At 33.4% G+C, this 17009-nt stretch overlaps 1 protein-coding gene across 1 annotated transcript in view; it reads left to right on the top strand.

Moving 5' to 3' along the window:
• Positions 1-17009, top strand: part of LOC106670646 (adenylate cyclase type 3) — a 152776-nt gene that overhangs the window by 99133 nt on the left and 36634 nt on the right. The window contains exon 3 of the mRNA XM_014401162.2: positions 8638-8756. Within this exon, the coding sequence (XP_014256648.1) occupies positions 8638-8756 (119 nt within the window). The remainder of the gene's footprint in view (positions 1-8637; positions 8757-17009) is intronic.

Raw genomic sequence — 17009 nt, 5'->3', positions numbered from 1 at the left:
TAATAGCTGTGCGATTTTTGAATAGAGTATAAGCTTAAAATGTTTCTCTGTGATGACAAAATAATGTACATGCGTGTATGTTACTTTGCGTGGAGGGCAATTAATGGACGACCATTAGCTTTTAATGGATGAGCAATTTGAAAAAATTAGTAAATATCAAGCAAAAAAATTTACGACTAAGTTTTTCTTGTTTGTTGTTTTAGTGGTTCGTACATTAAGGGTAAAATTTACAGTTTTATCCGTATTAAAAATAAATTAAACAAAAATATAGCCGGTAATATAGTTTAGTTGATCATGGGTAACTACCCAAAATTATTATAAGCCAAATTTTATTTCATTGGCTATTAGTTTGAAAGCTGCAGATGGTAAAAACGGTTTAATCTAAATCATCAAAATTGAGAAATTCCTTGGATAGAATTGTATTAAAAATCTCGTCGGCGTATAATTGCAATAGAATCACAGGGGATCAAATTTATAGCCAGCTTTTGGGTATAAATCATTTTCCACCTGGAACTTTTATAAATTGTATATGTGGCTGTTACGATGGCCGTATTATAAAGTGAATAAAATAGGAGGGGTAAACTGTAGCTGGAAGTTATTCAACTTTAAACGAAACTTTTCAATTTCACAAACCACTCAATCGAAGTATATTTGTTAAATTAATAAACAGATGAGATCTCTCTTGTGTTTTTTATTTCATTACACGTAATAATTTATATGTTTTAATTGACAGCGATGTAAGTAATAGTAAAAATCAAGTTTATCAAGCACATTCATTTTAGATTTTGTTACATCAAAACATATCATTCCAAATTACCAAAAACCGTTTCAAAGGCCAGGACATTTCAACCCACTTTGCTTACATTTATAAACAAAACATTCATTCCTTCGTTCAGACTTAAATACATTCATTTCTATGTACATGCATAGGGCAGTGGTGTTCACACCGAATAAACTAACCAAATCGAGGGTCAAAGTGGTGCTTAAAACACTCAAGGCGTAAAGATCCTGCTTAAATATACGTTCTTTCATAAAATGCTAATACACCGATATAAGGAAAGGCCCCGGTATTCTCAAAAATTGGTCTGATTGCTTCCACATAATGGATTATAATTTGTTGAAGTCGTGAGGAGCCATCAAGAATGAGGTAGTTTAAAAAAAAAAAACACTTTTTTCATTTTTTTCAGACGTTTCGGCCTTTATTCGGGTCTTATTCAGGGCATAAAATGTGGTGCTAGTCTTTTGGTATCTTATTGGTTTTGTGTGAAAGGGTTGTGTTAAATTTTCTTTCCTGAATATGTCAACCACTGAAGTAATTCCAATTATGATATGGCATACTCAGACTCAGAATTTTACCAACAAAAATAAGAGGACAAGGTTTTGAATATTTTACAAAGTACAGTTATACTCCGTCGGAAAAAGTGTTTTTCTAAACTACCTCATTCTTGACCGCTCCTCAGGACATCAACAAATTATGAAACAACCGGTCACTAAAAAATCCACATAATGGATTATGTCTGATGGCATTCTTACTTGTTATATATAATGAACCAATCCATCTATCAGAAAATTTTTCTCAACTTGCTCCAAACACGTTTATAATTTTTTTATGATTTATTTTAAATATTTTATTACTATTGCAAACATTATAGTTTAAAGTAGTATTTAAGCTAGAAAATAAATAAATGAACTGAAAAATGGCGATAGAGGAAATTCAAAAGGTGGTGTTGAGACGGGAAGTGGATCGAAGTCACGATAGCTCAAGTGGTAGAGCAGCGGCGTATTTAGCCAAAGGTCGTGGGTTCGAATCTCGCTTGTGACACTGTCTTTTTTATCTCAACCAAAACCTTAATTAAAAATATTAATTAATTGAAAAGAATAAAATTACAGCATCAGTCATTTTCAACTGTTCTCTTAAATGGCTGAGTTCAAATCTTTGGATGAAAAATATTGAAAAACCTTCTTACCCTCAGGATTTTTTCCGTTTTAAAATGTATAAATGTTATTTTGTTGGAGGACTGGGACATTGCGCGAAATAGGTAATGGATTGCTGGGGCAAGGTTTTTGTTTCGTCAATTCAGGGAGTTTCTGCTTCGTTCGAAGAACCAGAACGTTTTATCTGCAGGAAATGCTGGACGGGAAAATTTTGACAATAAAACTCAGTTTGAACTTTTCCTTTTTATTTTAGGTTTGTTACGCCATTTTCAAAATTTTCAATCCATGTCAAATTCATAGCCAAACAAGTTTTTTTTCCTTTATGTAAATGCGACAACGATAACCATTACCAAAAGATCGTTCCAAGAAATGATTATTACAATAATAATGAACACAACAAAAATGGAAAATAAAAAATATAAACATTTAGGTGTATCAGTAATAGTTGTGTCCGTGAGTTGGATTTGTGAAAATAGGTTTTCACTTTTATAATAAAATGATTATTTGGAGATCGTGAGATGCGGTTTGGTGTGACGGAGGTTTTACAAAAACATTTTCTTTATCTTGCTAACGTTTCGATCTTTATTGAGATCATCTTCAGCGCTCAAAGTGTTTGTTTTCTGTGTAGATGTGTTGGGTGTCGTTTTGAGCCCACAAACACTTTGAGCCCTGACGATGATCTCAATAAAGATCGAAACGATGGCACGATAAAGAAAATGCTTTTCTAAAACCAACGTCACACCAGACCGCATCTCAAGATCTCCGAATAATCATTAACTAACGGTTACTAAACACCACACATATAATAAAACGTTAAGAAACTAATTATTCATGATAATTCGTTGACATTTACATTTTGCAGCAATTGGATGTTCCTTTATTTAATGGTTAATTAATATTTTTTCCAAACTACAAGAAGAGTCCCAAAACACCGCATTCCGTCTTTTCCCCTTTCTCGAGACGATGGATAATGGACCAAGTCTGGCCAAGAAAAAGCCGATACATTTGTTCAACATCTCCATGAAAACCTGCATTCCTCACATGAATTTCTTACATCCCTTTTCCCTATGACCCTTCCTCCGAATGCCGTCACGTCATGCTGAGGATCCAATCTCGCTTACCAAACCGCAAAGCTCCTGGTTTTGACCTGATTTTCTTCAAACAACTCAAAACGCTATTGTATACATACCTCTACAATTGTGTATTCCGCAATACCCATTTTCCCTTACTTTGGAAATATTCGAACCTCATCCTCTTCTTGAAACCTGGCAAACCAGTCCAAAAATCCTCATCATATCGCCCAATTAGCTTATTCCTCATCATGTCCAAAGTTTTTGAAAAATTTCTCCTTAAAAGATTGCTGCCAAAATTAAATTTCTTTAACGTTCTCCCAGATCATCAGTTTGGCTTTCGCCCCCTTCGTTCCACAGTCCAACATGTGTTTCGCGTTGTAGGCCGTATTTCCTCCTCCCTTGAGCGCAAAGTATATTGTGTGGGAATATTTCTTGATGTAACACAGGCGTTTGACCGTGTGTAGCACAAGGGTCTCTTGTAAAAATTAAAGCGTGTCCTTCCAAATACCCTCCACTTAATCCTCCAATGTCTCCAATACTACCGTCTACAACGATCTTAAAATCGCCCAAGCCCCCCCTTACAATCCCCTAAGGCGTCTCAACAGAAAATGACCCCGCGACCTATTTTCTGAGGAGTAGGCAGTGAAGTATATTCTGTGAAGTGGGAGAATAATATTGATTATTTGCTCCCTACAATGTAAATGTGTAAATAACTGTAAATATATCTATGTTCAACAAATAACATTTTGTAATCATAAATTGCATAATGTAATAAAATATTTAAAAAAACAAAAACAAGGATAAGTTAACCAACAATTCATGACGGTCTTGGTGGTTTAGCAGGCTTTGTGCCCCTTCTTCCAAATGTACAGGCGTTTACAATATTTTTTCTTTTTCATGAATTCAGTCTCTATACTCTTATAACTAAAAATTTAAGCTGGAACACTCTCCATGACGTAATAGGAATACAAAAAAATCAGTCTTTTATTTCTCAGAACGGTGAAGAGTTGAAAGACGTTTCATGGTAGCACTTAGTGTTGCTGTATGTGAGAAAACCTGAGTAGTGGCGTTGCGTGTTTTCACCTGGCATGCAACCAATAATAACGAGTTTTCCTTTCATTTAATAAGAAAATGTGTTTGGAGGTTGGAGAATTTATACGATTCTATGGTAATATATGTTTCTTAGTGTGTAAGTATGTAAATATGTTATTAGAAAGGGGCGTCGGGGGGCACTACGGTTATCGCGTTGAAGAAGCGCTCATCACTGTAAGGTAAATGTCCCTCTTTTGAATGCTGGGTCGCTGGATTTACTTACAAATTTTTGTCAGAAACATCGGCACCACGGCAATTGATATGACCTCTTCTGTTGCAAACCCCGATATAAAAAGTAAAAATCTGTCGTGTTCGGTTATACTGAACACAACTTATGAAATTGTAGTTGATTTAATTGAAAGAGGGAGTAAATTTGATAAACTTGTATCTTATCATATTGCTATTTTTAATTAAGAAAAGCGTTAATAATAGCTAACAATGGTGTGCAGATGTAATATATTATATATTCAATATATTTGCCCTTCAATGTTTGCATAAAAGATTTTCTAAAAGATTAATGAAGTATTAGATGTGTTGTTTTTATAATTTTTAAATTATATTAACATGAAAACCAAACATATTTTTTTATTACACTTTAGTGAAAATAGTGTGAATCCTTTACTCTGATTTTTTCCAGAAAAAAAGCCAATTTCATAAAATAAAGTTCATAACTTACTGCAGCTGTCAAGGACGGAAACATTTTTTATGGCGCAGCAAGAGCTCATATTTTTCGGGACGTGTATTTTCCCATCTATATGTGATAAAAACGAATTCTTTGGAACGACTACAGCACAAACAGTAGTTTTATAATATTGTTTATTGAATGGGATTTCTCTTTTAATATTCTAATAACACTACCGGGGGCGTCGGTGGCCGCAACGGTTTAGGCGTTGACACGGCGCTTATCACTGTAAGATAAAGGTCCCGGGTTCGAATCCTGCAGCCCTGCATTCGAACCCGACATACTTACAAATGGGCTTCTTTTCAAAACCACCGTCACCCCGAGGGTTGATATAACCTCTGCTGTTGCGAACCCTCGTTAAAATATATATACTGCTTATTTTTATATATATATTTAGGCACTTACTGATTTTTGTTAAAAATGAGACTGCAATAAATTATTCAGCATAAAAATATACATTCCCCCAATTGGTTTACATTATAATTGTACTATTGTCTAAAAGGTGGTACAAAGATAACATGGGACAAAGAACATAAAAAGCACATATAAAAAAACGCTTGAAACAATATCATCCAAATGGACATGGAAAAAGTGACAACTAAATAATTTATTTAATTCATTAGACATAAAAACCACTCTATAGACAACAATCAACATAGAAAAATCGTTGAGATAAATAACGTAGACGTAGAAACTTAGACAAGATTATCGAAGGATGTTATTAAAATTAAATAAATTACAAAAATTTTATTAGGTGAAAACTACAGATAAGCTGTCGGGAAAATAAAAGAAAGTTACAAGAAAAAGAATGCATAGTTTAGAAATTATTCAAAATGACAGGGTTTGGCATCTGCACAAGCAACGGTAGCCTAGAAATTTTTTATTTTATTAACAATACAAACCTGTTTTTTCCTCGAAACAAAAAAAAACCATCAGAATCTCTATATGTAAATTACTAGATTTATACTCATTTTAAAAATATTTATGAAAAGTGAAAAAATACAAAATATTGAAATTTTCGTATTCAAAAGACTCTCAAATCAAAGAGTAGCTCTTGCACTTAAGTACCATGTACAAATAAAATTTTTTTTTTTTTAAATACTGGCTAAATACACAACATCATTCATCGTAATTTGCTAGTAAATATCAATATTTCAGATCTTTAACCCGACTGATCAATTCAGAATAAAAAGTTTGTGTATAGGTTCAACTTTGCACTTATATGCGTACTTTTGCCGAATCAACTTTATGACATCTCGTGGGCACTTCGGTGTTTTGATCTCCCGGGGTCAGACGTAACACCTTCGAAGTTAGGCTCAAAAGGCTATCGACAAGGTCTTTTCATCCCCCAATAGATGCATTTTTAACCTAAACATATTCACTCGATGACTCATGCTTAATTAAGCTCCCTACTATTTACATCTCTTTTCTCTCAAGTAGAGCGACGAAGTACTGGATATTCGAATTTCACACTTTACTACGGATATTGACAACTATACTTACAATACCTAGTCTAATCGAGGGGCGGTGTGATACTTGATATTCCGCCATCGACACTCTGGTACTATACTCACTCACACATTCGCGCATATAAATATATTCTCGTGAAACAGTGAAAACATCACCAAACTTAGTATACATACAACTTTTTTTCTTTTATCCTTTCCACCATCCCGCCCTATCTGAGGAAGACCCCAACCGGCGGACAAACGCTTTAGCTCAATCGAACTTGTATATCTAAGGGATTTCAAATAAATGGGATAAAATTACCTCCCAACGATCTTTCCTTCAGGCGAGACCGCTGGTCGGTTTTCGAAGGACAATATTTTCATTTTAAAGACTAAAACAAAAGGTCTTCCCTTGCTGATTTCCCCTTGCACATTTACTTTTTCTTGGTTTTATTTTCTATCTATTTATATTATCTAAAATTTTCTTACTAAGAAGAGGAAAACAGCCCGGAACCTAAACCTAAACCTATGTGCAATTATGCAATAAATAAAGAAATAACGGCAATAAAACTCTAACAATAACAACGATATTTAGGACTTAGTAATTAGAATAAATAGGGACTTGTTCATTTAAACGTAGTTGTGGCAGTCTTTTAGCTGAAGAGTTTATGTTCGGCGTTTTCTTCTGTGTTGCAAACGGAGCAAAAAGAGCTGTCTTTTCTTATATTTATGAAGATAGCTTGCGAAGTTTCCATGTCCTGATAGCTTTGGGTGGTCCAATGGTCGCGGTTAGCCATTTTGTTTTTTGTCTCCTTTGGTTGTCTCCTTTCAACGCTGGGGAAAAATTTGGATGTCAGCCGACCTTTATTGCTGTTTGTCCATCTTTCTTGCCATGATGCCCTTGTCATTTTTCCCAAGTACTCTTTTGCCTCCTTTCCAGTGTGCTTTGGGACAAAACTATTTCTTCTTAGCTTGCTCTTATGTCAATTGCCTCATTTTTCTTTTTTGGTGACCTCCCTTTCTTTAAGGACAAGATCTATTGGCGGTGCGTTGGCTATTACTTGTAAGGCGTGCGTTGAAAACGTCCTGTACCCTTGCTGCTTTGCTTTTGCTCGGTAGACGTTTGGCCCATCCGGCTGCACCATAACTTGCTATTGGGAGGAAGACATTTTTATAGATTGTGGAGAGCGATTTTGTGCTAAGTCCATATTCCACTTTCGCTATTCTGTTCAATCTATTGTACGTACACACTTTGTTGTTTCCCTTATTTTAATAGCGTGGTGTACCGGTTGCAGGTTATCGCTTAATATTACTACTAAGTACTTGACTTGATCGCTTGGCTTTACTCGTTTTACCTCTATCCGGATGTATGGGGGTACCAATTATATATAGACAACTATAGGATTACCTGCAATAAACAAAAGATTTGTTTATACCGAATTACCCCACGTTTTCTCCAGAAATCGAAATAGATGTTCAAAATATTCGCTGCCATGCTCGAGCACAATTTTTCACAAAGCCTGTTCTTATTATGAAGCCCTTCAGTTATGTGGGACATATTGAGCAACCTTTTTTGCACGCCGGGCACATACACGGGGCTTTGGCTCAAGATTAAGTGTCTTTCTCAACCGAATAAACTTATTACAATTTGCATGTTAAAAACTAAGGTTACAATAATAGAAGTATCCATTAACAACTGTCAGTCTCCATCTAAAAATACCAGGTACTAGGCCTCAATTAAGGTCACTTAAATAATTTGAAAAAAAGAGAGTCGATAAAACGCATCTGAATTCGTACATTTAAACAAATTGTATCAAATTAAGTTTAAAGACAACTACAACATATCAAATGGAAAAAAGAGTTAGATGTGCTCCTAGGTTGGGTGATCTATCGAACAAATCCCACTCTGTTCTAAGAATTTTAGAATTCGGCTAATAGGACAATGAGTCTGTAAGCACAGTTTGAAACTGACTCTTACATTATCTTTAAAAATAAAGTGACAACCAGTTAGGACATAATCAAGTCATAGTACTAAAAATACATCAATGTTTAGTATTTTTTTAAATTTATTCATCAAGTATTCCTTAAAACGTTTCTGGGCAAAGAAATATGCCAAAGTATCTAGTTCGTAAAATATAGAATATTTTATTAAAAAATATATAAACATTAAAAGTATTTTGAAAATAATTTTCACGGTAAATTAAATTCTATCAATCAGTAATATTTTCTAATCAGTAATTTTTTGTAATGGACTTAACTATAAATTTTTAAAGCATAATGATTGATTTCTGTTAACTAATTTGAATAACGATTATTACATTTTTTATTACTTTTGCAGTGCAAAAATCAATAAATATAACTCGTACTACGTATTTTTTTTTTAATTTTGATTATTTCTTCATTATAGGAAAGGCTGTTGCTGTCTGTCCTTCCAGAGCACGTCGCTGTGAAGATGCGGCAGGATCTGGGCTCTGCACTAGATACGCAGTTTAAGAAAATTTACATGAGCAGACATGAAAACGTCAGGTAAACACAATTTTTAGTTTCACTAGTTTCGTGGTCCGCTTGACCAATTAATATCTTACAATTAATTAAGGTTTTCAGTTGAAATAAAAAAGTCAATGGCACGAGCGGGATTCGAACCCACGATCTTCGGCTAGATACGCCGCTGCTGTACCACCGACTTTTTTATTTCAACTGAAAACCTTAATTAATTGTAACAATTTTTAGTTTTCCACTTACCACCTTTAGAAAAGAAACGAATAAATTATTATATTATTTTTTCTCGACACACACACACACACTGATGACGTTTCGTTTTTCTATGACGACATTTCTACTATTTGTGAACCAGCAACTGAAATTTTAAAAAAAGAATTATTTAATTCTTTATTAAATAATACTTTAATAGTTAGTGAAATAATTTTTGTTTAGTAAGAGTTTGTGCTTTCTGTTTATACGTGAACAGATTTAAACCATTTTTAACAATTAATCATCATAACATCATCACCCTATATTAACACAGAAGTGTAGTCATATTGATTCCCCCAGAGTTCTCAATTCCTTGGGGTAGGATTAAACGCATTCCATTCTCGCTAATACCTTTACTTTTACTCTCCAGACAACACATATTCACCCAAGAGTACTCGATATTTCTCGGGGTGGAGTTAAGCAACCCAGCCCTTTCGCGCTAATAAATTATATTCATTCTAATAAATTAACAGAAACACAACCCCAAATACAAACCTAGAAGACTCGACACATTCACAACCCCAATATACTCGATATTCCTCGGGGCGGTATTGAACTCACTTTCATTCTCGCTAATTACTTACTTTTACTGTGGAATCGCGGTGACCAAATGGTTGGGGCATCCGACTCGTACTTGCCACGCTAACGGTCCTGGATTTCAAGACCGGCACAGCCCGAATTTTTAATTGAAAATATTTTCAAAGAGGTATTTGATCCCTCGAACGCTACACCCAACGGGCAGTCGAACGTTATATTCACCTGTACAACAAGAATTACTTTTCTACTCTCCAATAGTCACCAACTCACCCCGTAGTTCTCGATATACCTCGGAGCGGGGTTAAACATTTACTTTCACGCTATTTCATTCTTGCAGAATGGACACCTACTCGGTCGCTTTCTGGCCAGAAGGTGCCATTATGTTACTCTTGTATGACCTACCTACCTTGTTTTTTTTTTTTTTTTTTTGTTTTGTTTTTCCGCCAGTAAGCATCTATGGCCATTACCGGGACCTCGCACATTAACAATTCTCGCGTTTTCGTGTAGGGTATTTTGGTACTCCACTCTGTTCGTTACTCGTCACCCGCCCCCTTATAAACTGTTAATTTCTCTCAATTAAAAGAACAACTTTCACACATATTGACAGGTTACCGAGGTACTCGATACCTTGTTAGTATGGCTTTTCCGTTTTCCGCCATTCTCCGTGAACCAGTGACCGACTTCTCTCTTTACCTACAACATTTTGGCAGAGTTATTTATATTAATTCATATTTTCTTAGTGTTGATAATTGACCATATTAATTGATCTTTCTTTTTGGTTGACATGAAAAATTAGTGTCACGAGTGGGATTCGAAACCACGACTTTCTGCTCAATACGCTGCTCTCCTCGGACACCAACTCCATATCTCAACCTACAACCGTTCGAATTTTCCCTCTTTTTGCCATATTTTCAAATTTCTTATAATTAGTGTTCGATTCTCAGCGACTTAATAGCCACAGAGAGCTGTTAGTGAAGTAATTATTTATTTTAATCTGAGAAGGAAATGACTTAACCTGGAGTCAATGGTCGAGGGTTCGGATCCCTCGTAATATTAATTTTTCATCTAAACCAAAAAAAAATTTTAGACAAAAAGATCAATTAATTGGAATTATTTATACTGTTTCGAGGCCAGCAGCTGTTCCATTCCCCTTTGGAATTACTATATTGGTTGGAATTGTGTGCTTTTAAGGCAGCTTTTTTGGTCTCCCTGTTCGCTTCTTTTTTCCCTGGTATACCTATGTGGCCGGGAACACATATCAGCTCGACCTTCTTCTCCACAGAGTCGATCCATTTTACTCTCCTTTTTGCTTATTTATTAGAGTGTCTTCGGAGGCAGTTCCGAAACTAACAGTAAAAAAATATACTTTCACACTAAAACTTTAGTTGTAAGTTATGTACAACGTTTATATTCTATGCACTTACTTGCATGTGCAACATTATGAAGTTATAAATATGTTTGCCGTTTTATGATAATTAAATGTAATCGTAAGTGCAACAGCATTTGTTACAGAGCTGTTTGAAATTAAACATATTCATTTTTCTATTATTATGGTCGTTTTTTTCATATCCGGCGTATCAATATTTTTTAAAAAAATTACAATTTCAACCGTTCATGTATTATTTTTTATTTCAAATTACAAACACGCTATTAACATAACATAATTGTTACTTAAGTTTTTATTAGCAGTTCAAACGATTCCAGGACAAAGAACTTAGTTTCTATATTCTTTTGAAAAATTTTCTTTCATTCTTGGTTTAAATTTTGATAAGGAAGCTTACAAATCAAAGGAGTACGATCATAAAATATTAATAGCATTTTTAAGCTTGAAAAAAATAACAAATTTTAGGTACCAATAATACCATTTAAAGTTTAAATCTAATGCTTATGGTTGTGCTGCTAAGCTAATAATAAAAAGAAAAGCTGGAGAAAAAAATTATTAGACACGGATTTTTCATTATAATTCATTCCAATCTTGTAAATTTATTTTTTAAACTATTATCGGTTTATCACACACATACATACACACAAGCATATAAAAGAAATTCTTAAATCCATTAATATTCTGTAATGCTTTTGGAGAAGTGAAATTTGAAACGCCTTGAAAGAAATCCGATGTGTGTCGCGTCAGTCAAAAGTCGCGTTCGATATCCTGTCCCGACATATCTAATGGTGTGGTTTTCCGTTCCACACAGCTTCCGACAGAGCTGGTAAAATAAAAAGCTTCTGATCTCCTTGGGAATAAAGTAGGCACGTACAACACTTTATAGTATCCAGAGTGTAAATGGTTTGAAATATTTGAACTTGCTGGCGATTTTTTTGAGGGTAAGTTATTGAAATTGAAAAAAAACTTTGAAGAACAAGAAGAACGTAGGTGATCTAAATAATAAGATAATTGATATAGAATATATAATGCACTATATAATTACAAGAAAAGCATAGATGATAACAAAGACCAGCCCACCGAAGCAGACGACATGAACTGTAACAACCCTATTACAGGCTCATCTCTCTGCAGACATGATGGCCAAATTAAACAGCGAACAAACTGCTAAAAATATTTCCTAGCATTGCAAAAACAATAATACATTAACTAAACATAATATTTGTTTATGGAAATATCAAATATTTAGGATGATTCTTAAATGATTAACGATTATTCGGAGATCGTGAGATGTGCCCACTCTCAACACGACAGACAAGAATGACACATCTGCACGGAAAACAAACACTTTGAGCCCTGAAGATGATCTCAATAAAGATCGAAACGTTGGCACAATAATAAAATGTTTTTCTAAAACGTCACGCCTGACCGCATCTCCGAATAATCATTGACTAACGGTCACTAAACACCACACATAAATGATTAACTTTCATTCACAAAGTTGTCTCTTAGTGATAATGGCAGACTGCGAGATCAAAAGGGCCAGCGATGATCCTCCTGACGAAATTTCCTCCCATCACATTTACCAGTTTAAATTGCAAAACTAATATCCCTGCAGGATGTATACTAATTTATTCAAAACAGTAAACTGCGCTCAAATGAATAATACATTATGTAATTATATTAGCAAAATTGTAGTTAATGTGATAAATTAGATAGTATCAGTGGCTGAATTCGATTAAAACTTAAAAGCTGAGGTCAATAAATTTAAATAAATTAAACATATTTCACGGGTTTGAACAAGTTGACAATATACAAATACAGTTATTGCCGATTAAATTGAAACTACTGGATCTACCCGCCGTGCACATTAAAAACAAGGCCTGTCTAAAAATGAAACTGTTTTAAATAGAGTGACATAAATGTAAATTCCAGCCTTGAAACAGAAAAATTTTAATGTGAGATTTCTCTCGGGGTGTAAAAGAGAGAGGAAAAAATCGAATTTCACGGCTGGACTATTCGGGTTTATGCGAAAGAAAGTATTCTAGCGAGAAACGTAGGAATTCCCATAAACGCCCACTGCGCTTTTATGGTTGGGACTTTATTAAATTCGCACTTCTTCGTTAAAAAATTAAATAGTAAATCTTGGAAATCATTCACATCAATGGTAATGTCGTTTAGTAAATGCACATGTATTGTGGAAATCCCACATTTAAATTGTCTGCTACGATATTTCTAATACCAAAACTAGCTACTTTTTTAAATTAAATATATATTCTTTTATAGCAAAACTAGTTACTTTTCAATTAAATATATTATTTATTTTATCATTTTATTCATTTTACCCCTTAATCCTTTTTTATTTGAAGTTTATTAGTTATTACTGATTAATATAACCCCCCCCCCATGGAAGATAATACCATAACTCGAAGTCAGAAAATATTTTTTGCATAACTCGGGGGTTTGTATGAGACCATTTTTTGCTAAAGTTAATCGTTTTCTAAATGAACGGCCATCTTCTTGTTACAAAAAGCATACCCCTTCACAAGTCCCGTCGGGCATAAATCAGAAATGGTATATCCTATCAACATTTTCCTCTCAGTAAAAGTGGCATAAAATAAGCTTTAGAATCGAATTGTACAACAAAATATGGCATTCTTATTTAAAACAACGAAGTTAGTGTTGTTTCTCAGCTAGATGAGAAAGTTATGTCAAATCTGTTAACACCACGCGATTTCTTGGCAAAATTAACTTGGGGTTTCTATCAGACTATTTTTTGCAAAAAGTAATTTTTACGAATTAAATTGGTGGACTATAGAAGCTGATACGCACTGTATACATACATATACATATGCATATTTCGTATAAATCAGTACAATCGAATTGGCGTTAAAATGATTTTTTATGTTTACATTAAGCAATGTGTGTCTGCAGCAAATCTATTTTATTATGTTATATAATACGTAATTTATTTCATAATTGATTAAAAATTTTATTTAACAACTCTGATAATAATTATTTACGAACTGTTTATTCAAACTGAATAAATACATGTATATTTTTATTATTTTAAGTAACTGTACACAACACACGTCTACTCCTTCAATAGATACTGATTATTTAATTATTAACTAACAACAATCAACATAAGAGTCAAAATAAGAGGTATAATTTTAATGTCAAATCGACACAAGCCATTTACTCGATTATACATGAATAGAGCACATTTAATTTTTACGAACAGTGTTGAAACGCGGAAACGTCTTTTTACCTTCTTCAAAGGTCGAAGTGGGCAAGGCGAAAATATTATATTTCCAGGATGTCTAAGTAAATAAAACTTCTCTACCCTTTTGATCTCGAAATTTGATTAGAGACATCCTGGTAGCAAAGGTCCAATTTGGTTCTTACAAGAAACGACAATACAGAAGATCTAACCTAAAAAGGTCGAAAAGTGAGACAAATTTGATTTTTATAACACTGCTAAAATGAGTTCCCAATTGTAAAGGAATTGCAGTGTTTTTATTTAATCAAAAAATACAATACAAATCCATAATCAAAAAAACCATCTCTACTTACAAGAAGGTTCACCCAGATATAACAAACTAATTTTAAATTTCAGTTGAAAAAAATACTAACAAACTTTTTTTCACGAAAATAAACACAATAATAACAATTAATAATCACAATTTAAATAAAAAATAAGCAATCAGTTTGTTGGTCAATTAATCATAGGTATAAATCTGAAAATTATCAAAATAGACAGAAACAAAAATGGGCATAATTGATCTGGGCTAAAAATATTCCGCATTTTAGTACATTGATTAAAAGAAGCACAAAAATAATTAGAAAAGATGTTAATGGCAAATTTATCACTAACGATAAGGATATATTTTAATGATATTAATTTTCCTGTATTACATCTTGGAAAACATAAGAGTAAAATTAAGATGTTTTGAAACGTATATCATGAGCTGATAACCAAATTATTGACAGAAGCCCCAACTTATTCTTGAACCATTTAAAACCAATCATTTGCACATGAAATTTAGTTACTCGATTACAATTGGCGAAAATATTAGAATTATATCTTTCAATTAATTAAAGTTTTTAGTTGAGATAAAAAAGTCAGTGTCACGATCGGGATTCGAACCGACGACCTTCGGCTAAATACGCAGCTACTCTACCGCTTGAGATATCGTGACGTTGATCCACTCGGACACTAACCTCCCATCTCGACCCCTCCTTTTAAATTTTCCCACCTATTTGCCAATTTTCAAATGTCGTAATCTATTTGATTCTCGGCGACAAATGAAATGGCAACGGAGAGCTTCAGTGAAGATATAATTCATTTTGACTTATTAAATTCACTAGTTTTCGTGGTCCGCTTGACCAATTAATATCTTACAATTAATTAAGGTTTTTAGTTGAGGTAAAGTCACGATACCTCAAGTGGTAGAGTAGCGGCGTATATAGCCAAAGGTCATGGGTTCGAATCCCGCTCGTGACACTGACTTTTTATCTCAATTAAAAACCTTAATTAATTGAAAGATATCAATTGGTCAAGCGGACCACGAAAACTAGAGAATTAGAATTATAGTTCATTTCTAGAACGTCAGTCAATTTAAGCTTCTTGATCTAGTAATTATGTTTTTATATATAGATTCAGAGATTTGGGTTTATCGCAAGTGATTAATATTGGGTTTATTGACTGTAAATAAATGACTAAATGTATGCAAATCTGTATCTCTCTACCTCAACCCCTCTCTCTTTTCTCTCTCTCTCTCTCTCTCTCTCTCTCTCTCCTTTCCTTTCCTTTCCTTTTCCATTTTCATTCTCTTTCCCTTTTTTTCTATTTACTTCTAACTGTCCGTCTCTCCACTGCTTTATTTGTTTGTATCTTTTCTTCCTTTCTTTTTTATTTATCAACTTCTAACTTGCATATATATATGCTTTTTTTTATCTTTCTCTTTCTTTACCATCTATCAAGAAGAGGGGGAAGAAAAATTAGGACTGTCCAAATTTTTAGGAACATGGATTATTTTCTCTACATACATATGAAATATATAAACATTTATTATATTGAAATTAGAAAAAATTTCCGTTGGTCAGAAAGCGAGGAAAGTTCCTTCGTGAGCCATCAAGAAATATATATATATATTTTCATAGAACTTTGAAGTGATAATTATTTATATAAGGTAACAGCCTACATTAAATGTATGTTCAAAATTTAGAATATTAAAATCTATGGTTTCAAGTGTAAATTCATTGTTAAAAAAATTTACAGCGGAATTATATTTTTTGATGCACATATCATAAAAATGTCAATAATTTAATTTAAAACCGATAAAATGACGGATCGTCCAATGAAAATTAATTAAAGACACGTCGGCTTAATTCAAGTTTAACTTGTAATTTACTGCGCGGAGAAACACACGAGTACAAGAATTAGCAACTGTAAAACATTTATTTTCAACAAATGAAAAGTTCGGCGGTAAGTCTTCCGGAAAGGATAAATGGCAATAAGGGAGATAGAATCGCACCTGGCCCTTTACAGAAAAGGGACGTTGTAAATAAGCCCTTCTTGCCCTTCTGCAATCAAGTAACAACAGCCTCCATGTTCCGCAAGGCACTCAGGGTAAATGGATGCCTGGACGAAATAACATTACGACAGAGGCAAATTTAATAATTTAAACGGGTTGTAACGCAATTTCATGCTTCCATGTAGTTCCTGTTTGTTTACTAATCGTACATAACTTTATCATTATTAAAGTTGTAAAAATATATTTGCATGAAGTAAATATATATTTAGGCATGTATTGATTTTTGTTAAAAATGAGACTGAAATAAATTATTCAACATAAAAAAATACATTCCCCAAATTGGTTTTTACTATAATTGTACTATTATTATTGTTGAAAATGTGATACAAAGATAACCTGTGACAAATAATAAAAATAATAAAATCACAAATAATATATAATATATATACATGTAAAAAGACGCTTGGAACAATGCTATCCGAATGGATAGGGAAAGAGTGAAAACTAAAGAATTTATTTAATTAATTATTGGGTTGTCCGGAAAATAATGCAGGATTTTGGTATTAA

The sequence above is a fragment of the Cimex lectularius genome, unplaced genomic scaffold (assembly GCF_000648675.2).
Source record: "Cimex lectularius strain Harlan isolate CLEC.00 unplaced genomic scaffold, Clec_2.1 scaffold58, whole genome shotgun sequence".
NCBI lineage: Eukaryota > Metazoa > Arthropoda > Insecta > Hemiptera > Cimicidae > Cimex > Cimex lectularius.
This window is presented reverse-complemented; position numbering and strand designations above follow the sequence as displayed.